Source organism: Rutilus rutilus, assembly GCF_951802725.1.
Source record: "Rutilus rutilus genome assembly, chromosome: 16".
In the NCBI taxonomy this organism is placed as follows: domain Eukaryota; kingdom Metazoa; phylum Chordata; class Actinopteri; order Cypriniformes; family Leuciscidae; genus Rutilus; species Rutilus rutilus.
The window spans coordinates 3,138,380-3,154,830 of NC_140224.1; the positions used below are offsets into that span (position 1 = coordinate 3,138,380).

The window sequence follows — 16,451 nt, forward strand, 5'->3', positions numbered from 1 at the left end:
TCTATCCATCCATCCATCCATCCATCCATCTTCTTCCGCTTATCCGGGGCCGGGTCGCGGGGGCAGCAGTCTAAGCAGAGATGCCCAGACTTCCCTCTCCCTAGACACTTCCTCCAGCTCTTCCGGGGGGACACCGAGGCGTTCCCAGGCCAGCCGGGAGACATAGTGTCTCCATAGTCTGTCCTAGGTCTTCCCGGGGGTCTCCTCCCAGTGGGACGCGCCCGGAACACCTTCCCGGGAAGGCGTCCAGGAGGCATCCGGAACAGATGCCCGAGCCACCTCAGCTGACCCCTCTCGATGTGGAGGAGCAGCGGCTCTACTCTGAGCTCCTCCCGAGTGACCGAGCTTCTCACCCTATCTCTAAGGGATCGCCCAGCCACCCTGCGGAGAAAGCTCATTTCGGCCGCCTGTTTCTGGGATCTTGTCCTTTCGGTCATGACCCACAGCTCATGACCATAGGTGAGAATAGGAACGTAGATTGACCGGTAAATCGAGAGCTTCGCCTTGCGGCTCAGCTTTCTTCACCATGACAGACCAGTACATCGACCGCATTACTGCAAAAGCTGCACCGATCCGTCTGTCAATCTCCCGTTCCATCCTTCCCTCACTCGTGAACAAAACCCCAAGATACTTAAACTCCTCCACTTGAGGCAGGAACTCTCCACCAACCTGAAGTGGGCAAGCCACCCTTTTCTGGCCTCGGATTTGGAGGTGTTGATTCTCATCCCAGCCGCTTCACACTCGGCTGCAAACCGTCCCAGTGCATGCTGAAGGTCCTGGTTTGATGAGGCCAACACGACAAAATGTGGTGCTCCACCAGGTGCTCGCATACGAGCCCCAACCCCGGGCCTGGCTCCAGGGTGGGGCCCCGGCCGCCCCATACCGTGCGACATCACGGTCCTCGGTTTAAGAGGGATCTAATGTTTTTTCAATCTTTAGGGCGGACTGACATAGGAAGCATAACCTCCAGTCACGGCATTCCATTATGGCTAATCTGAAAAAAGAAATGAAGTTGCTTTAACATCATAAGAGAGATAATATGAGCATTAACAAGCATTCGCAAAAGTAAAAAAAATATCAAATAATGAAGCTAACTAACTAGCTAGCAACATGTAGGCTATGTGCTTGCTTCAATAAAAATGACGCTAACTAGTCACTAGCTAGTTATGATGAAGCTAACTAGTTAGCGACCTAGTTATAATGAAGCTAACTAGTTACTAGTTATCTAACATTAAAAGCATTTTTCTATTTAATGAGGAAGTCATACGAACCTCAAAGTGTTAACCTGTCACCTCTGACCTTCAACAGCTGTCACAGCTCCTGGTGCATATAGGATGTGTTGTTGCAGGAACTGATTTGCTATAGGCTACTCCTGACTGGTCGAAATCTCATGCTACTTAGGACAAATGTAATGTACAGAAGTAGCTGCACTGCTTAAATACAAAATTAAAGTTTTTGAAGGAAAAGATAAGTAAAGTCACTCTGACACAATTTTTATGTGAAATGTGCATATTTACCCCCAATTGTCATGGTATGGGGACATTTTTTGTTTTTTTAAACTTGAAACCAATTTTATTGGATTCCTTGACCCCAAAAATGTACACTTTGACACCAAATTTGTCATTATAGTGATAACAGAAGCAAAGATATGGGCTCTAGAGTATTTTCGGCGCATTGGCGGCCATTTTTGAAAAAACCTGTTTATTTCTGATACAAAGTGTGATCTCACTTGTGTCTTAGGATAAATTTATTTGTATGACCCTAAGGTACTTCCATACCAAAGACGACCTTTGCATCATGACTTGAAGTCAAAGGCCTATTTTTTGGGCTTAACCTCCCTACTATATGTTCTTAATTCAAAAGATGGCTTGATTGAAATCTGTGTAAAATGTTTCGCATTCTTATAATAGTAATGATGTCTAAACTGTGGCCTCTGTACTCTCTGCTAGAGCTGGAGAGCAAGGAGATCACAGATAACGCATGATTTAAGATGAGAAGTGAAGAAAATGCCAACTCTCAAATAAAGACAGTGCCTAATTGGTCAGAACTCCTCCAGGAGGCTGGACAAACATTTGAGTTTAAAATCTTAGGACCTGAACAAAGCTAAAAGAGAAAAGTAGATTCAAGAAAACGATCATGGAGAAGCCATGACGGAGTAACCAGACAGACGAGTAACCATGTAGACGAGCAGACGAAAGAACCCAAATCAAGATCAGAAGAACATGGGTTAAACAGCTTCATTCAAGCCATCTAACAACTCTCGTCTCAATTTTCTTTCTTTTCTTAGTTTTCTTTTCTTTTCCGTTGTGAGTCTCAGTTCTAAGTTAAGTTTTGTGGCAAAGTTTCGGTCCACGATTCGACTGCAAAGCCTGCTTCCAACTTCAGCTCGAGGGGCGGCACCAAGCATGCATTTGAAAATCTCACTGCACGCTATTGGATAACACTACGACCAATCACAACAAACCCCATACGCTTAGCTACCAGCGGAGCTAACTGGTAGATTAGACTCTTACCGTATCCGGTCGACAAAACAGCAAAAACGTCCTTCTTGCAAAGGAAGGATTCGAGCGGCGTCTTCTGTTCCTCTTTTAGATAAAAAGCCAAGTCTAACTCGTTCATTGTAGCGGTCAAAGCCGTTTCAAACAACTGGTGTTCATCCATAGCTATCTTGCAATGTTTATGTAACGAGGTATGTTGTTACGGGAATAAGGAGGCGGGAACCGGCGAACATTCAACATATTTTAATGATAAAAATAAACCAAATACAAAATGAAAATAAAAGCCAGCAGCCCCTCACGGACGACTTCTGGCCACACAAAACAGAAACAAAACATCAACTAAAACACAGGCCTGTTCCTCTCTTGCTCTTCACTGTCGTCGCTCCTCCTTTATGCTTCCGCTCCTCCGTGAGAGATGCGAGACTGGTGCGTCGCGCACGTGTCGCTCATTATCAATCACGCCACCGGCCTCGCGCCGTCCTCCCACGGCCCTCGACCTCGTCGTGCTCGCCACAGTTTACTAATGACTTCGACGTCACAGCGCTGTCGTCATCTGTTTAGCTCGCCTCTGGCCCGCCTATATCAGATAACCCGATGTGATTGGTGCAGCTCGGATACAAGGGCATCTTTAATGAGCATCATTACTCGACGCCAGAGTAAACTCGCTGAGCAAATCAACTAGTGCTCTCGCGAGAACTCTGGATTTCCAGGGTAACATCCAACAACGAAACACCTCAATCGCTTTAGAAGACATTCTTGTCTACAATGTTGGACTGTGTTTAGCTCACTCAGGGCGGGTCTATGCTAATACTGCAGTGTCCGTCAACAGTTGTGGGAGGGGCTTGTGCAAAAGTACGTCACACTGCCCCGAATCTGAGAACGGATTGTTCTGAGACAGTGCTTCTGATTTATGGGGATTTTTTTTAAAAAGCACTGGGTAGATTTTTATCAGGGTGGTTGTGTACACACACTGCCAACACACATTTATGTTCAAACGCCGTGTAAAAGTGAATTTTGCATAATAGGTGCCCGGGACCTAACTCGATAACTCGAATTTACGGCAGAGGAAGAAGCAAAGGTCTGAAAGCCAGAAGACAGCGTTAACATGTACAGCAACAGCATACATTTGATGACAGGTAAGTAAATTAATATTTGTGTCTAAAACTCATTTCTTTCAATTACATAAACTCAAGAACAAGTGCGCTGATCCACGTCGATAGATGGCGGTGAAGCGTCAACACCGTATCGGTACTTTAAGCACACGAAGAAGAAAGGATTTTTTTACAGACCACAGTTGAAGTGTTTACTGTATGTTAATTTCATTTCAGAGTTTTATTTATTTATTTACTTACTCCACATCAAACCACATTTTACACCGCATACAATAGTTGATATAAGAGTGAAAGAAATCTTAGTATACAGATCCAAACTCCAAACAGAGACCATGTTCCCATTACATCATTGATAGACTGGAAATAACTGATCCTGTATTGGTATCAACACTAATACTTGAACTTTTTAACCAAATCAAATACATAGTAGGCAGATTTGTGCCATCTGGTGGAAGAAATAAAGAAAATCATATGTTTTGACCATTGTGTAACTAGCCATATACAGTGTAATATATTTGTAGATTTAGCCCAAAAAAATTTTTTTTTAGTATTTAGTAATTTTTGTATAGTATTTCCTATAGTGGTCATTTTTGACAGTGAAGATTACAAGTGTGACTATTTTTTAACACCATTTGCCATTCTAATCATGTTTTTTATGTGTGTGTCTTCATATTGCACAGGCCTACCAAAAAAAATTCTAAAATGTCTAAAATGACTGAAGACTGCCAGAGGGTTAAGCAGATCGGTCATATTTGAATAATGCAAACTGAAGAAATATTCATGGTCCTTACTAAAACAATCAATATGACTTATGAAGCAAAGCATTACATGAAGACCAGACTTTGTTTCGTTCAGTTCCTCACTGCACAGCACAGGTAATGTGGACTGTTTTATAGTGCTCAATGCTTTTTGTCCTTGTTTTTTAAACTGAACAGCCGTCTGTAGAGCTGCATACGGATTTCTCCAAATTTCTCCTTTTGTGTTTCATGAAAAACAACAGCAGCATACAGGTTTGGAACAACATTTTTGGATGAATTTTCTTTTTTTAGGGGTGAAGTATTTCTCAAAGACACACAAAGCTAGAAAGAAATAGTGAAAGTTAAAAGCATGTGATGTTTCTCAGCGCTCGGCCATGGCCTGCTCCGCCATGAGGAGTGGCTGTAAGCACTGTCGAGGCGGATCCACCGTGAGCCTGTCGCCGCCTGCCATCCTCCGCAGCTCGCTGGCGTTGTCCTGGATGGTGTGGTGATGGTACAGCTGGAGACTGAGACGCGGAGAACGGAAAGTATGTTATGTGTGTTGTTGAGTTAAAGGGATAGTTCACCAAACAATGAAAATTCTGTCATCATTTACTCACCCTCATGTTGTTCCAAACCTGTATGAATTTCTTTCTTTATACATGTTTTCTTCTGCTGTAACCCAACAATTTCTGGTCCTAGTATTTTTATTTTATTTTTCTCATAGTTTGTAAGTCAACGGGGTCCATCAACTGTTTGGTTACTATATTCTTCAAAATATCTTCTTTTGTGTTCAACAGAAGAAAGAAACTCATACAGGTTTGGGACAACATGAGGGTGAGTAAATGATGACAGAATTTTCATTTTTGGGTGAACTGTCCCTTTAAGGCAAGACACCAAAGGTGAACAGGGTAAACATTTCAACTAATAGATATATTACCGTATTTTCCCTACTTGGTTAGTGATAGTACATTAAGACATTTTTCTATAATGTTACATTAAAATATGCAAATGTGTCATTATTTAGTTAAATATGAACTAATTTGCATACATTTCCCGAACAGACATCTGAACACTGGATGAAGCCAAGTTCAACATTCTTGTTTAATTTAATTTTTGACATATTAAAATTAAAGGTTTCTATTATGGAAGCTTGTTTCCGCCACAGAATAAAAGATAAAAAAAAGGTAATTGCGAGTCTTTATCTCACAATTCTGATATTTTTCCCAGAATAGCGAGTTTATATATCACAATTTGGACTTTATAACTCACATTTCCAAGTTTATATCTCACAATTTTGAGAAATAAAGTCGTAATTGTGAGAGTTGCAATGACATTTTTTTATTCTGTGGCGGAAACAAGCTCCCATGGTTTTTACACAAGAGATTTTGATATATTTTTTTATCATTCCATAAATCAGAAAACTTTTTTCCCCACTGTTTTGTTTGGAATAAATTATGATATAAACCAAGCAAATTATATATGAACAAACCCCTGTGTAAAAACCTTAAGAATAGAGAGGAATACAATTTAAAAGTTTGGTGTATGTAAATCTGTTGAAAAGACTAATTTAGCCTTAAAAAGATATGTATTGTAATTGAAATCTAAACGCATACTGATGAAGTGTAATGAAATTAGCACTTAAATATGTATCCACTCCACTTAAAAAATTATTCAGGCCCTTCATAGATATGACACATTTAAATTTAGTTCACTTTACTTAAACATATCTAATTAGGAGTAATGCGTATTTATATTTAAAAAGTCTAACATAAAATATTTAAATAGTGTCATCTATGAAAATTATTTAAATTTGATCAACTCAATTTAGGAAAGAGTCTGAAAGAAGACGTTATTGGAAGCAAAATAGCCAAAAATCTCAAAATGAACCATTGCCTGAAAAACAGTAGTGTCTTTCCTTAAACAAAAGCCGGTTCCTGTGAAGTGATATGAAGTGATTCAGGATAGGGTACTTACTCAGGGGTCTTGTTATTTCGTTTCAGACTGCAATAACAAGGACAAAGAGAAAAGGAAAGTTGAAATGGTCATTGAAACAGCGTTAGCATCAGAAACTCTGTGACTCTGTGAAGCGGACATACACTCCCTCTCTCCTACAGCACATGATGTAGGCCAGGATGAGACAGAGGATCAACGCCAGGGCAAAGGGAACGACGACGGTGACGATGTAGTCGGGGAGGAAGTCTCTGTCGGGCGGAGACTCTGGAGGACTGAACTCTCCACCCCACGCCAGGACACCTGACCCCACGGTGGGCACCGGAGCACGGGGAACAGGCTTGGACAGATCGAACTGGTACAGAAACGAGATGTAAGAGTGAGGGTGAGCTATCCATTACACAGAACACCATGTGTCGTGTCTCACCAGGACAGTGTGGCACCAGTTTATGCAGTTGATGGGGTTTGTGCAGGTGCTGCAGTCTCCGCTGATCTTTCCTCCGGACACACACTCTCTCTGCTGCTCCGGCGTCTCAAGCCTCAGCATACACTGGGAGAAGGGCTGGTCTGATCCCAGTTTCACATACACACTGAGACAAACACAGGCATGTGGCAAAATAAGCTCATTTCTGTCACTTTGGCTCACCTTCATGCTGTTCCAAACCCATAAGGCCTTAGTTCACACATATCTTTTGATTTTGATTCGCTTTACGATGTCTTGATGATTTTTTTGGTTACCTGGACTTTCAATGGAGGCACAGAACCCCTTTTAGGTCTTAATTTATGAATAGAAGATTCAGGATCAGGTTCATATCGCAAATCTCAATTAAAGAATATTTGGATACATTTAGATTAGATTAGATTAGATTCAACTTTATTGTCATTACACAAGTACAGGTACAAGGCAACGAAATGCAGTTTAGGTCTAACCAGAAGTGCAATAGCAGCAAGTGCAGGATATACAGTGGTTCCATAAGTGCAGAACATGGATATGTACTGAATAAATATAGAGTTGAATACTATTATAAACAAAAATTTACAGATAGATTGTCCTATGAATATAATATACAGATAACTATTACTGTGAACAGAGTTTACAGCTAGATATGTACTGAATATAATAATATACAGATGGCTATTACTATAAACAGAATGTTTACAGATAGATATGTACTGAATATAATATACAGATGGCTGTTACTATAAACAGAATTTAACAAATAGATATATGTATAAGTTAGGCTAATGAGCAGTATAACAATGGATTTAAAGTAGTGCAAATAAAGTTTGGACAGAAGCTATCCGAGTGAAAGTGCAGTGGAAAGTAATTGCATATTACAGTTAAGGTACGATATTGCAATGTATATATAAACAGTCGGTACTGTAAATAAACAGTCGGCAGTGCAAATTGAGCATATTCCAGTCAAGGTAGTAGTGCAAGATGCATATGTAAACAGTTGTTACTGTAATAACAGTCAGCAGTGCAAATGAACATTATAGTATTGCAAATAACAAAATGGAGGCAGGTGTGAGGAGGGAGAGGAGAGTCAATCAGTATATGAGGGGAGTGGGATCAATGAGGGTTAGAGTTTAATAAAGAGACAGCTCTGGGGAAAAAACTGTTCTTTAGTCTGCTGGTCCTGGTCCGGAGGCACCTGAAACGCCTGCCGGAGGGCAGGAGAGAAAACAGTCTGTGGGCTGGGTGAGAGGAGTCCTTAAGGATGCTGCGAGCTCGATGCAGACAGCGTTTCCTCTGGATGTGCTCGATGGCAGGTAGTGGAGTCCCAGTGATGCGCTGGGCGGTTTTCACCACCCGCTGCAGTGCCTTGCGCTCTGCAACAGAACAGCTCCCATACCACACTGTAGCACAGTTGGTCAGGATGCTTTCTATTGCACAGCGATAGAAGTTCACCAGGATAGTGGAGGAAAGCTGATTCTTCCTCAGTGTCCTCAGGAAGAAAAGGCGCTGGTGAGCCTTCTTGACCAGGCTGGAGGTGTTGGTTGTCCAGGTCATGTCCGCCGAGATGTGGATCCCCAGGAACTTGAAACTGGAGACACGCTCAACAGCCATTCCATTGATGTGGATGGTGTCGTGTGAGCCTCTTGACACTTTCCTGAAGTCCACGATGAGCTCCTTCGTTTTGGTGGTGTTGAGGAGCTGGTTATTTTCGGTGCACCATGTGGCCAGGTGCTTGATCTCCTCCCTATAGGCAGTCTCATCGTTGTTGCTGATGAGACCAATCACCGTAGTGTCGTCCGCAAACTTGACGATGGAATTAGATCCGTACACAGGCTTGCAGTCGGAGGTGAAGAGGGAGTAGAGGAACGGGCTTAGCACACAGCCCTGTGGTACACCAGTGTTGAGTGTGATGGATGTGGAGCAGTTGGAGCCGGATCGAACATTCTGGGGTCTGTTGGTCAAGAAGTCCAAAATCCAGTTGCACATGGAGGTGTTGAAGCCCAGGTCTCCAAGTTTGGCTATTAACTTAGTTGGGATGACAGTGTTGAATGCTGAGCTGAAGTCAACAAACAGCATGCGTGCATAAGTGTTCTTATTGTCCAGATGTGTGAGCACAGAGTGCAGTGCCATGGAGACTGCATCCTCTGTGCTCCTATTGCTACGGTAGGCAAACTGGTGTGAGTCCAATGTGGATGGTAGAGAGTCTTTTAGGTGTGCCAGGACCAGCCGCTCAAAGCACTTCATTACGATGGGTGTGAGTGCTACAGGGCGGTAGTCATTAAGGCACTTCGGGCTGGAGTGTTTTGGCACTGGCACAATGGAAGTGCATTTAAAGCATGTTGGTACAGTTGCTTGGGCAAGAGACAGGTTGAAAATGTCTGTAAAAACCCCAGCGAGCTGCTCCGCACATGCCCTGAGTACGCGTCCAGGGATGTTGTCTGGTCCAGCAGCCTTGTGCGCGCTGATCCTGCTCAGTGCATTGCAGACATCTGTGGAGGAGAGTGTGATCGGTGGGTGGTCAGCTGAGGATTTGAGCTTGGTGGCAGTTTCTCTGTTGTCTCTTTCAAAGCGAGCATAAAAGTCATTTAGCTCGTTCAGGAAGTTGACATCAGTGGCTGCGGGGGTGGAGTGAGAGGGTTTGTAGTCACTGATGGCCTGAATGCCCTGCCACATGCGCCGAGGGTCAGCGTTGGAAAAGTGTCCCTCTATCTTAAGCTTGTAGCAGTGCTTGGCCTCTTTGATGCCCCTTTTCAGATTTGCTCTGGATGTGCTATAGGCTTGTGCATCTCCTGATCTGAAGGCAGTATTGCGTGTCTTCAATAGGAGTCGCACTTCCCTGTTCATCCATGGCTTCTGATTTGGGTATGTGGTGATCTGCTTCTGGGTTGTAACACTGTCAATGGTGGTATTAATATAATCCAGTACAGAGGAGGTGTAGCAGTCAATGTCCGTGTGAGAGCCACTGGTGGCTTGAGAAGCAAACATACTCCAGTCTGTGTGTAGAAACCTTTCCTGGAGTGAGAAATCTGCCCCCGCAGGCCACACCTTGATGGTCTTCACTGATGGCTTCACGCGATTGATCAGAGGTGCATATTTGGGGGTGAGGAACAAAGAAAGGTGATCTGACTGTCCCAAGTGGGGGAGGGGTGTCGCGACGTAAGCTTCAGCCATGTTTGTGTAAACATGGTCTAAGGTTTTGTTTCCTCTGGTGTGACAGGAAACATGCTGGTGAAATTTCGGTAGCACTGACTTTAAGTTTGAATGATTAAAATCACCCGCAACAATAAACGCAGCTTCCGGGTGAACGGTCTGTTGTTTACTGATGGCTGCGTGAAGTTCTTTCATAGCAAACTTGGCATCAGCATCCGGGGGAATATAGGCTGCAGTTATAATAGTGGAAGTGAACTCCCGCGGTAGATAAAACGGTCTACATTTAACCATGAGAAACTCAAGGTTAGCTGAACAATGTCTCCCAACAATAGCAGAGTTTGTGCACCAAGCTTTGTTAATGTAAATGCACAATCCACCACCTCTGGTCTTACCGGAGCCATCTAATGTTCTATCCGCCCGGAATGTATGGCGTCCCGCTAGCTCAATAGCGTTGTCCGGTATTCCGCTGTTTAACCATGTTTCCGTGAAAATTAGAACATTACAGTTCAAAAGTCTCTTGCTGTATGTGATGTTGAGTCGAATCTCCTCCATTTTGTTCAACAGCGACCGTACATTGGCAAGGAAAATGCTGGGTAAAGAGAGCCGGTGTGGTGTTAGCTTTAGCTTAGCTCTTAGTCCTCCGCGCTTCCCCCGCCTTTGTTTACGATCTCGCCGGCGCCTGCGAGCACTTCCGCCCGGCCGGGCAGAGTGCATAGCCTCGGGTGATCTGGCGATCTCAGGAAGGAGTCGAAGGTTGTCCATAAAACTGTCGGAAATTCGCAAACCAATATCCAAAAGCTCACCTTGGGTGTACGATGTTAAGGCACAACTGTTCTGGACGAACAGACCCGAAATGAGCAAGAAAAATACTGCTAAATTACAGAATCTGGAGAGACCGCGAGCCTCGCGATGTACTCGCGCCGCCATCTTGGATCAAAAAGTGAGTGTATATAAAAAAGTGTATATAATATATACTCCAATTTACTGGAAAACAAGACACAAATACTGACTGATAAGTGGTTTATAAAACAAATACTTGAATATTAAGCTAAATTAATTAATAATTAAATAATAATAATGTAATTTAATTATAATATGTAATATAATAATAATAACATTTACAAGACATACATACTGACTGAAATTTTTAATTTGTAAAAGAAAATACCTGAATAGTAAGCAAAATTAAATAATAATGATATAATAATATTAAATATAATAAAATAATAATATTATTATGATTATTGTGTGTTGTAGTAATAATAATAATATTACTATTACTATTATAATAATATACTAGACAAAAATACTGACTGAAAAAGTGATTTTAAAAAGAAAATGCCTGAATATTAAGCAAAAATAAAAAAAAAATATATTAATTAATAATAATAATATAATTAATAATACAACAACAATAATATCAAATGTTATTATTTAGTATAATATATACTCTAATAATCATTTGTAAAATGTATAATAATTGTAACAACAACATAATAATACTAATAATAATTATATATTATAATTATTATTATTATTGTCGTTATTATAATTATTATTGTTAGTATTATTATTTAATATAATATATACTCCAATAATAACTGGTAAATAATTGTAATAATATTAATTTCACAACAATATAATAATAATAATAGTAATTATTTTATTATTATAATTATTCTATAATAATTATGTAATAATAATAATGATCATTATTGTTGTTAGTATTATTATTATTATTTGTATTGTTAGTATTGTTTTTTAGTATAATATGTACTCCCAGTGTTTCCCCTACCATTATATAAGGGGGGCGCCCCGCCCTCCTAACGGCTCCCCCCGCCCCCCTTGGAGGTCAAGTAAATTTGATTTGATTTTCTTTATAGCGACAGATTACAATTTGTTATTTTATAATAAAAAAAAACCTAAATGGCCCTTAAGTAATATGTTATTTATCTTATTTCCACGATGGCATGTCTTTTCTGTCTGTGTTTACAATTATCCCAATGAGTGCGCGCACACACACACAAACAAACACTTGCGTCACATACAGTTGAGCACTAGCGGACAGAGAGCGCGCGGCTGGAAATGTGTCGCTGAACTGAAGATGGCAACACTCGCTCTACTGCGAGTAGCAGCCGGAGTAGCTCTCCTGCTCCAAGTCTAACGCCCGTTTCACATATATTTCGTTTGCGGTGAGTATTTTTTTTCCGTACCCATGTTAACAGAGCTTTCACACTGCACGAGGATGCAGTCCGTCGATGATCGATCTGTTCCAGTTGCGGTGCGTATACAGCAGTGCAGAGATCGTTTCCGCACCGAGTCTATTTCTGCTGTGCTGCAAACGCTGAATTAAAGTGACAGCGCATGTTTCGTGGTCAAAATGAACACCGATTGACCTGAAAATGTAGTAATTTCACCATAAGTGCGATTAATTAAATAAAATGTAGTAATCTCACCATAAATTTATGTAATTAATTACTACTTTTTTCACTTTAAGACTGAGTTAAAGCAAGGAAAACTACAATTTACCTCAACAAGGCGACATAATGAACAACACTCGTCTTATTCGTGGAGGTGGAAAAACAAGTTCTTTGTGACATGCAAGATTTATTGTATTAAAATTTAAATACAAAAGATTTTAATATAAGTACATGGTTAAATATTTTATTATATATATATATAATATATAATTTTATAATATATAATTATATAGAAGTAATGTATTGAATAATACATTGTTTAAATTGTGTTTACGTGAACGCGCGTTCACAGCAGTGGTGCGTCTGACAGGATTATTCTCTCCAATAAATGCATCATAGAAATAAAAACTTCTCATAAAAAAAGCCCATTTAAAATTTATATATATTGGTTAGTATTTATAAATCTTTTTTTAGTTGTTAGTTAAAAAATAAAACCATTTAAGCTCTGGTCCATTAATATTAACAAATACTTCTAAAAATTTAACAAAGGTTATTTGCAAAAGTCAATTTTAAAAAGATTTAAATATGTTTATTTATTTTTTTAAAGAGATATCTTATGTTAACATTTTTTAACTTTTACAAACCATTACCCTCCCAGACAACCAATTTATGTGACAGATAGATAGAGAGATAGATAGATAGCGTCTGTGTCAATTTTCCCCAAACCAACAAACCAACCAACCAACCAACCCCCCCCCCCCCCCCCCAAACCTGTAAACCTAGGGGAAACACTGACTCCAATAATAATTGGTTAAAAAATATATAATTTCACAACAATAACATAATAAAAGTGTTCCATTAAACAAAACAGTCACACCAAAGCTTTTGAAAGAGATGTAGTTCTATAGTACTACTGCTAATAATAATAATAATAAATATTGAGTAGCCTTACCCCTCAAAATATCCTGGAAGAGGAAGGGGGACGCGGCCGCCTCTGTCCAGAGCAGAGGTGATGTTCACGAAGTCCAGTCTGCTGGTTCCCCACAGATGCTGAATGTCCCGCTGGATCTCCTGTTGGACAGCAGCCGGCAGAACCTTCTCGATCTCTCTCCGCTCTATGAAGAACTCGGCCTGGTACGGCATGAGCTTTACTGGAGGAGAACAAGCCCAGAACATCAGAGGAGCATCACAGGAGCATCACAGGAGCATCAGGAGCGCGTGAGGAACAGATTCATCAGCCACACCGTACCTGCAGGACCCACGTTTATCACCAGCCTCTCTCGAGATGTGTCGTAACTCCGCTTGTTGATCACAAATATCTGACAGATACATATTTTGATTAGACTTTTTTGTTTTTAAGCCCAATAATATTGTGTCTGAGTATACACAAGCAATTATTAATGATTATTAGGGGTGTAACAATATATCGTGTCTCAATATATCGGAATACAAAAATGCAACATGCATCGTGGATAGTGACAGTATGTATTAATCAAGTTTTCAGAGTTTTAGTCTCAGTACTACATTAAACTGCTATATATAATGTTGAATATAATGTTGAATAATACAATGGGGGAATATTTGTGTGTCCTGATAATGCCACATGTCTGATGTTACCTGTAAAAAGTGCTACATTATTTTAAATATAGTCAGTGACAGAGTGCAAACATATTAATCTAAAATAATTCTGTGTTTTCAGCTTAATTTTTATTCTGGTGTCTCTATTGTCCTGTGCATTGGTCCAAGCCTCTTCATTTACACTCAAATTGTGCATTTTAACTCTTGTGTGGTGTTCAAAACCCTATAACACCCGTGATGTTCACGGTCAAAAATGACCGGACTATAAAAAATAGCTTATAAATCTCTCATTATACTATATTTTCACCCAATATTGGGTTCAATCTTTTTGTCAACTTGTTCTCTTTCAATTAGGACTGGTTTTATAGGCCTCATTTATTTGACAGCAGGCATCTCGTTTCTTTATTAAAAAAAAACATTATTTTTGAATAATTTTGGAAATATTAAATAAAATCGGAAGAAAATTGGCACTGTTGATCACTGTCAAAATGACCCGAACACCACATGAGGGTTAATCAACAGAACATTTTTTGTCAATCTTTTATCATATGTCTTGGAGTATCGCAATAATATCGTATCGTGACATGTATTGAATCGTGACATGAGGCCCTACTAATTATGTATGGGTATTATTCTTTTTTGAATGTTGCTGTTAAATATGAGCGATGGCTTCTTCACCTCGATGATGTTTCTGCCCTGGTCCTGTGGCAGTGGCGTCCCGTACAGGAATCCGTTGTCATAAGAATCCCTCTGGGTAAAGCGGAGCCACCGGGGCAGATCGGGAAATCGCTCCTTGTTGCATTTGAACACCATGGGATCATTATAAAACTGACCTACAGATCAGGAGGACAAGACACATGACGTGCTGTTAGATACTGTGAGCTGGGCTTTTGAAATAGTGCGTTTGTACAATATCTCCAACATACCGAAGACTTTATGAAAAGGCTCAAATTCACTCTGGAAAAGCTCTCTGTGTAACTCGTAGACGAACAGCTGTCCCGCCGGAGCGTCGGTGATGATGTCCGACCGGACCGCCAGCAAACCGGCTGCGCAGACTGAGGACAGAACACATCCAGAACACTTTTACATACAGAACTCACTGTGATATCGTTCATTATGAACATGACTATGTTTTTTGTGTTTTTTTAATCACATTTTTTATATCGTTTTAACATACAAAATGACAGGACAAACAATCAGCTATTACAACAGAAAGTAAAAATCAAAATAACAGTGACATTTTTATTATAATAAATAATAATACAAATAAAATATAAATTAAAATGATAATAAACGTAATTAAAACGGGTGAGTTACACTGAGGAGTGAATAACAGAGATACAGAAAACAAATATTTGAGACAAAATATGCTTTGAAATATACACAAGACTATACAAGTACTGCAGATTATGTAAAAGAAATATCCATACAAAAATATTGACATACAAACCAATACAGTTGGAATTACAACCCAACAGGGAAGCCTAAATACAACTGTAAAGATATGAAGAATGAAGGATAAAGAAAATAACCAAAGAGAACAAGAACGTTTTAAAAATGTATGTTGTAAAAATGTTTTAAAGAATCCGTTGTTGTAAATATGTTGACAGTGTGTAAGTCTGCAGGTTATCAGAAGCATTTGCAGATTTTAATATGAAAACACTTGTTTGAAGTGTGCATTTATAGGCACATAAAACTACTAGCATTTACGATTAGTTTGAGTTTTTTCACTTCTATATGTTTAGTGTGTTTTGTCGTGTGTCAAAGAAACGTCCAAACCTTTGCTCCAGCTTTGAAATGTCAGAAAGGACTCTTTCAAAGTGTAAAGAGTCCAGAAGAAAGAGAATGAACTTGCCTGTGAGTGCCAAAGCCCAGCTCGCTTTGTCTGCCATCTTGTTTGGGCTCTTGATTGACAGGAGCACTTGCTGAAGAGAGCAGAAAACACACCCATCCTAAATACAGTCAGGGCTATTTTCATCCTTCACGTCAAGCCGTCTCTTCCCGCTGTGTTCTGAGAGTGTGTGTGTGTGTGTGTGTGTGTGTTATAACAGCTGATGACAATTAGATGGGATAACATTTGGAAGTAGGCCTACAGTATTTGTACAGTAGGTCTGCATACGGAGAAATCCCAATCTGAGGAATCTGATGGGCTGATGAAGATATGATTTCAGTATCATTACCACCAGATGTCACAAGAGATCAGATAAACGCGTTTATATACTGTCTATGGATAAACGTGGTGAAGAAACCAGTGACATTTTCCTGAAGTAAACGGACTAATTAGCCAAATGTTTTCTTGTTTTGTTTTGTTTTCCAGAACTACAGTGTGTTCAGGGACAGAGTGATTTTAATTTTTTATTTGTATTCACCGGGGCTAGAGTATGATTCGGGATAGAGTGATTCCTTTTCTTTTGTTTTATTTAATTGTATTTACTATATTTTTTAACACCAGGGCATATTTGATTGGGGGATTTTTTTTTTTTTTATTCTATTCTCCGGGGCTACAGTATGATCAAGGATAAAGTGATTAAAAAAAAAAAAAA

At 39.9% G+C, this 16,451-nt stretch overlaps 1 protein-coding gene across 1 annotated transcript; it reads right to left on the minus strand.

Annotated features, from left to right (window-relative positions):
- Positions 1-3,787: 3,787 nt before the first annotated feature.
- sgca (sarcoglycan, alpha) lies at positions 3,788-15,827 on the minus strand. The gene is made up of 9 exons (XM_084434996.1): positions 15,764-15,827; positions 14,835-14,963; positions 14,587-14,741; positions 13,580-13,649; positions 13,283-13,481; positions 6,728-6,890; positions 6,447-6,655; positions 6,325-6,351; positions 3,788-4,874 (listed from the first exon to the last, which is right to left on the minus strand). Exons 1-9 carry the CDS (start codon positions 15,798-15,800, stop codon positions 4,730-4,732), a joined length of 1,134 nt encoding a protein of 377 aa, XP_084291122.1. The 5' UTR covers positions 15,801-15,827; the 3' UTR covers positions 3,788-4,729.
- Between the last annotated feature and the right edge of the window lie 624 nt (positions 15,828-16,451).

Coding starts and splice junctions, on each gene's coding strand:
- sgca (XM_084434996.1), bottom strand. CDS start 15,800: ATGGCAGACAAAGCGAGCTGGGCTTTGGCACTCACAG. Junction 14,742..14,834: donor GCCTTTTCATAAAGTCTTCG/GTATGTTGGAGA, acceptor CCTGATCTGTAG/GTCAGTTTTATAATGATCCC. Junction 4,875..6,324: donor CGAAATAACAAGACCCCTGA/GTAAGTACCCTA, acceptor TCCGCGTCTCAG/TCTCCAGCTGTACCATCACC.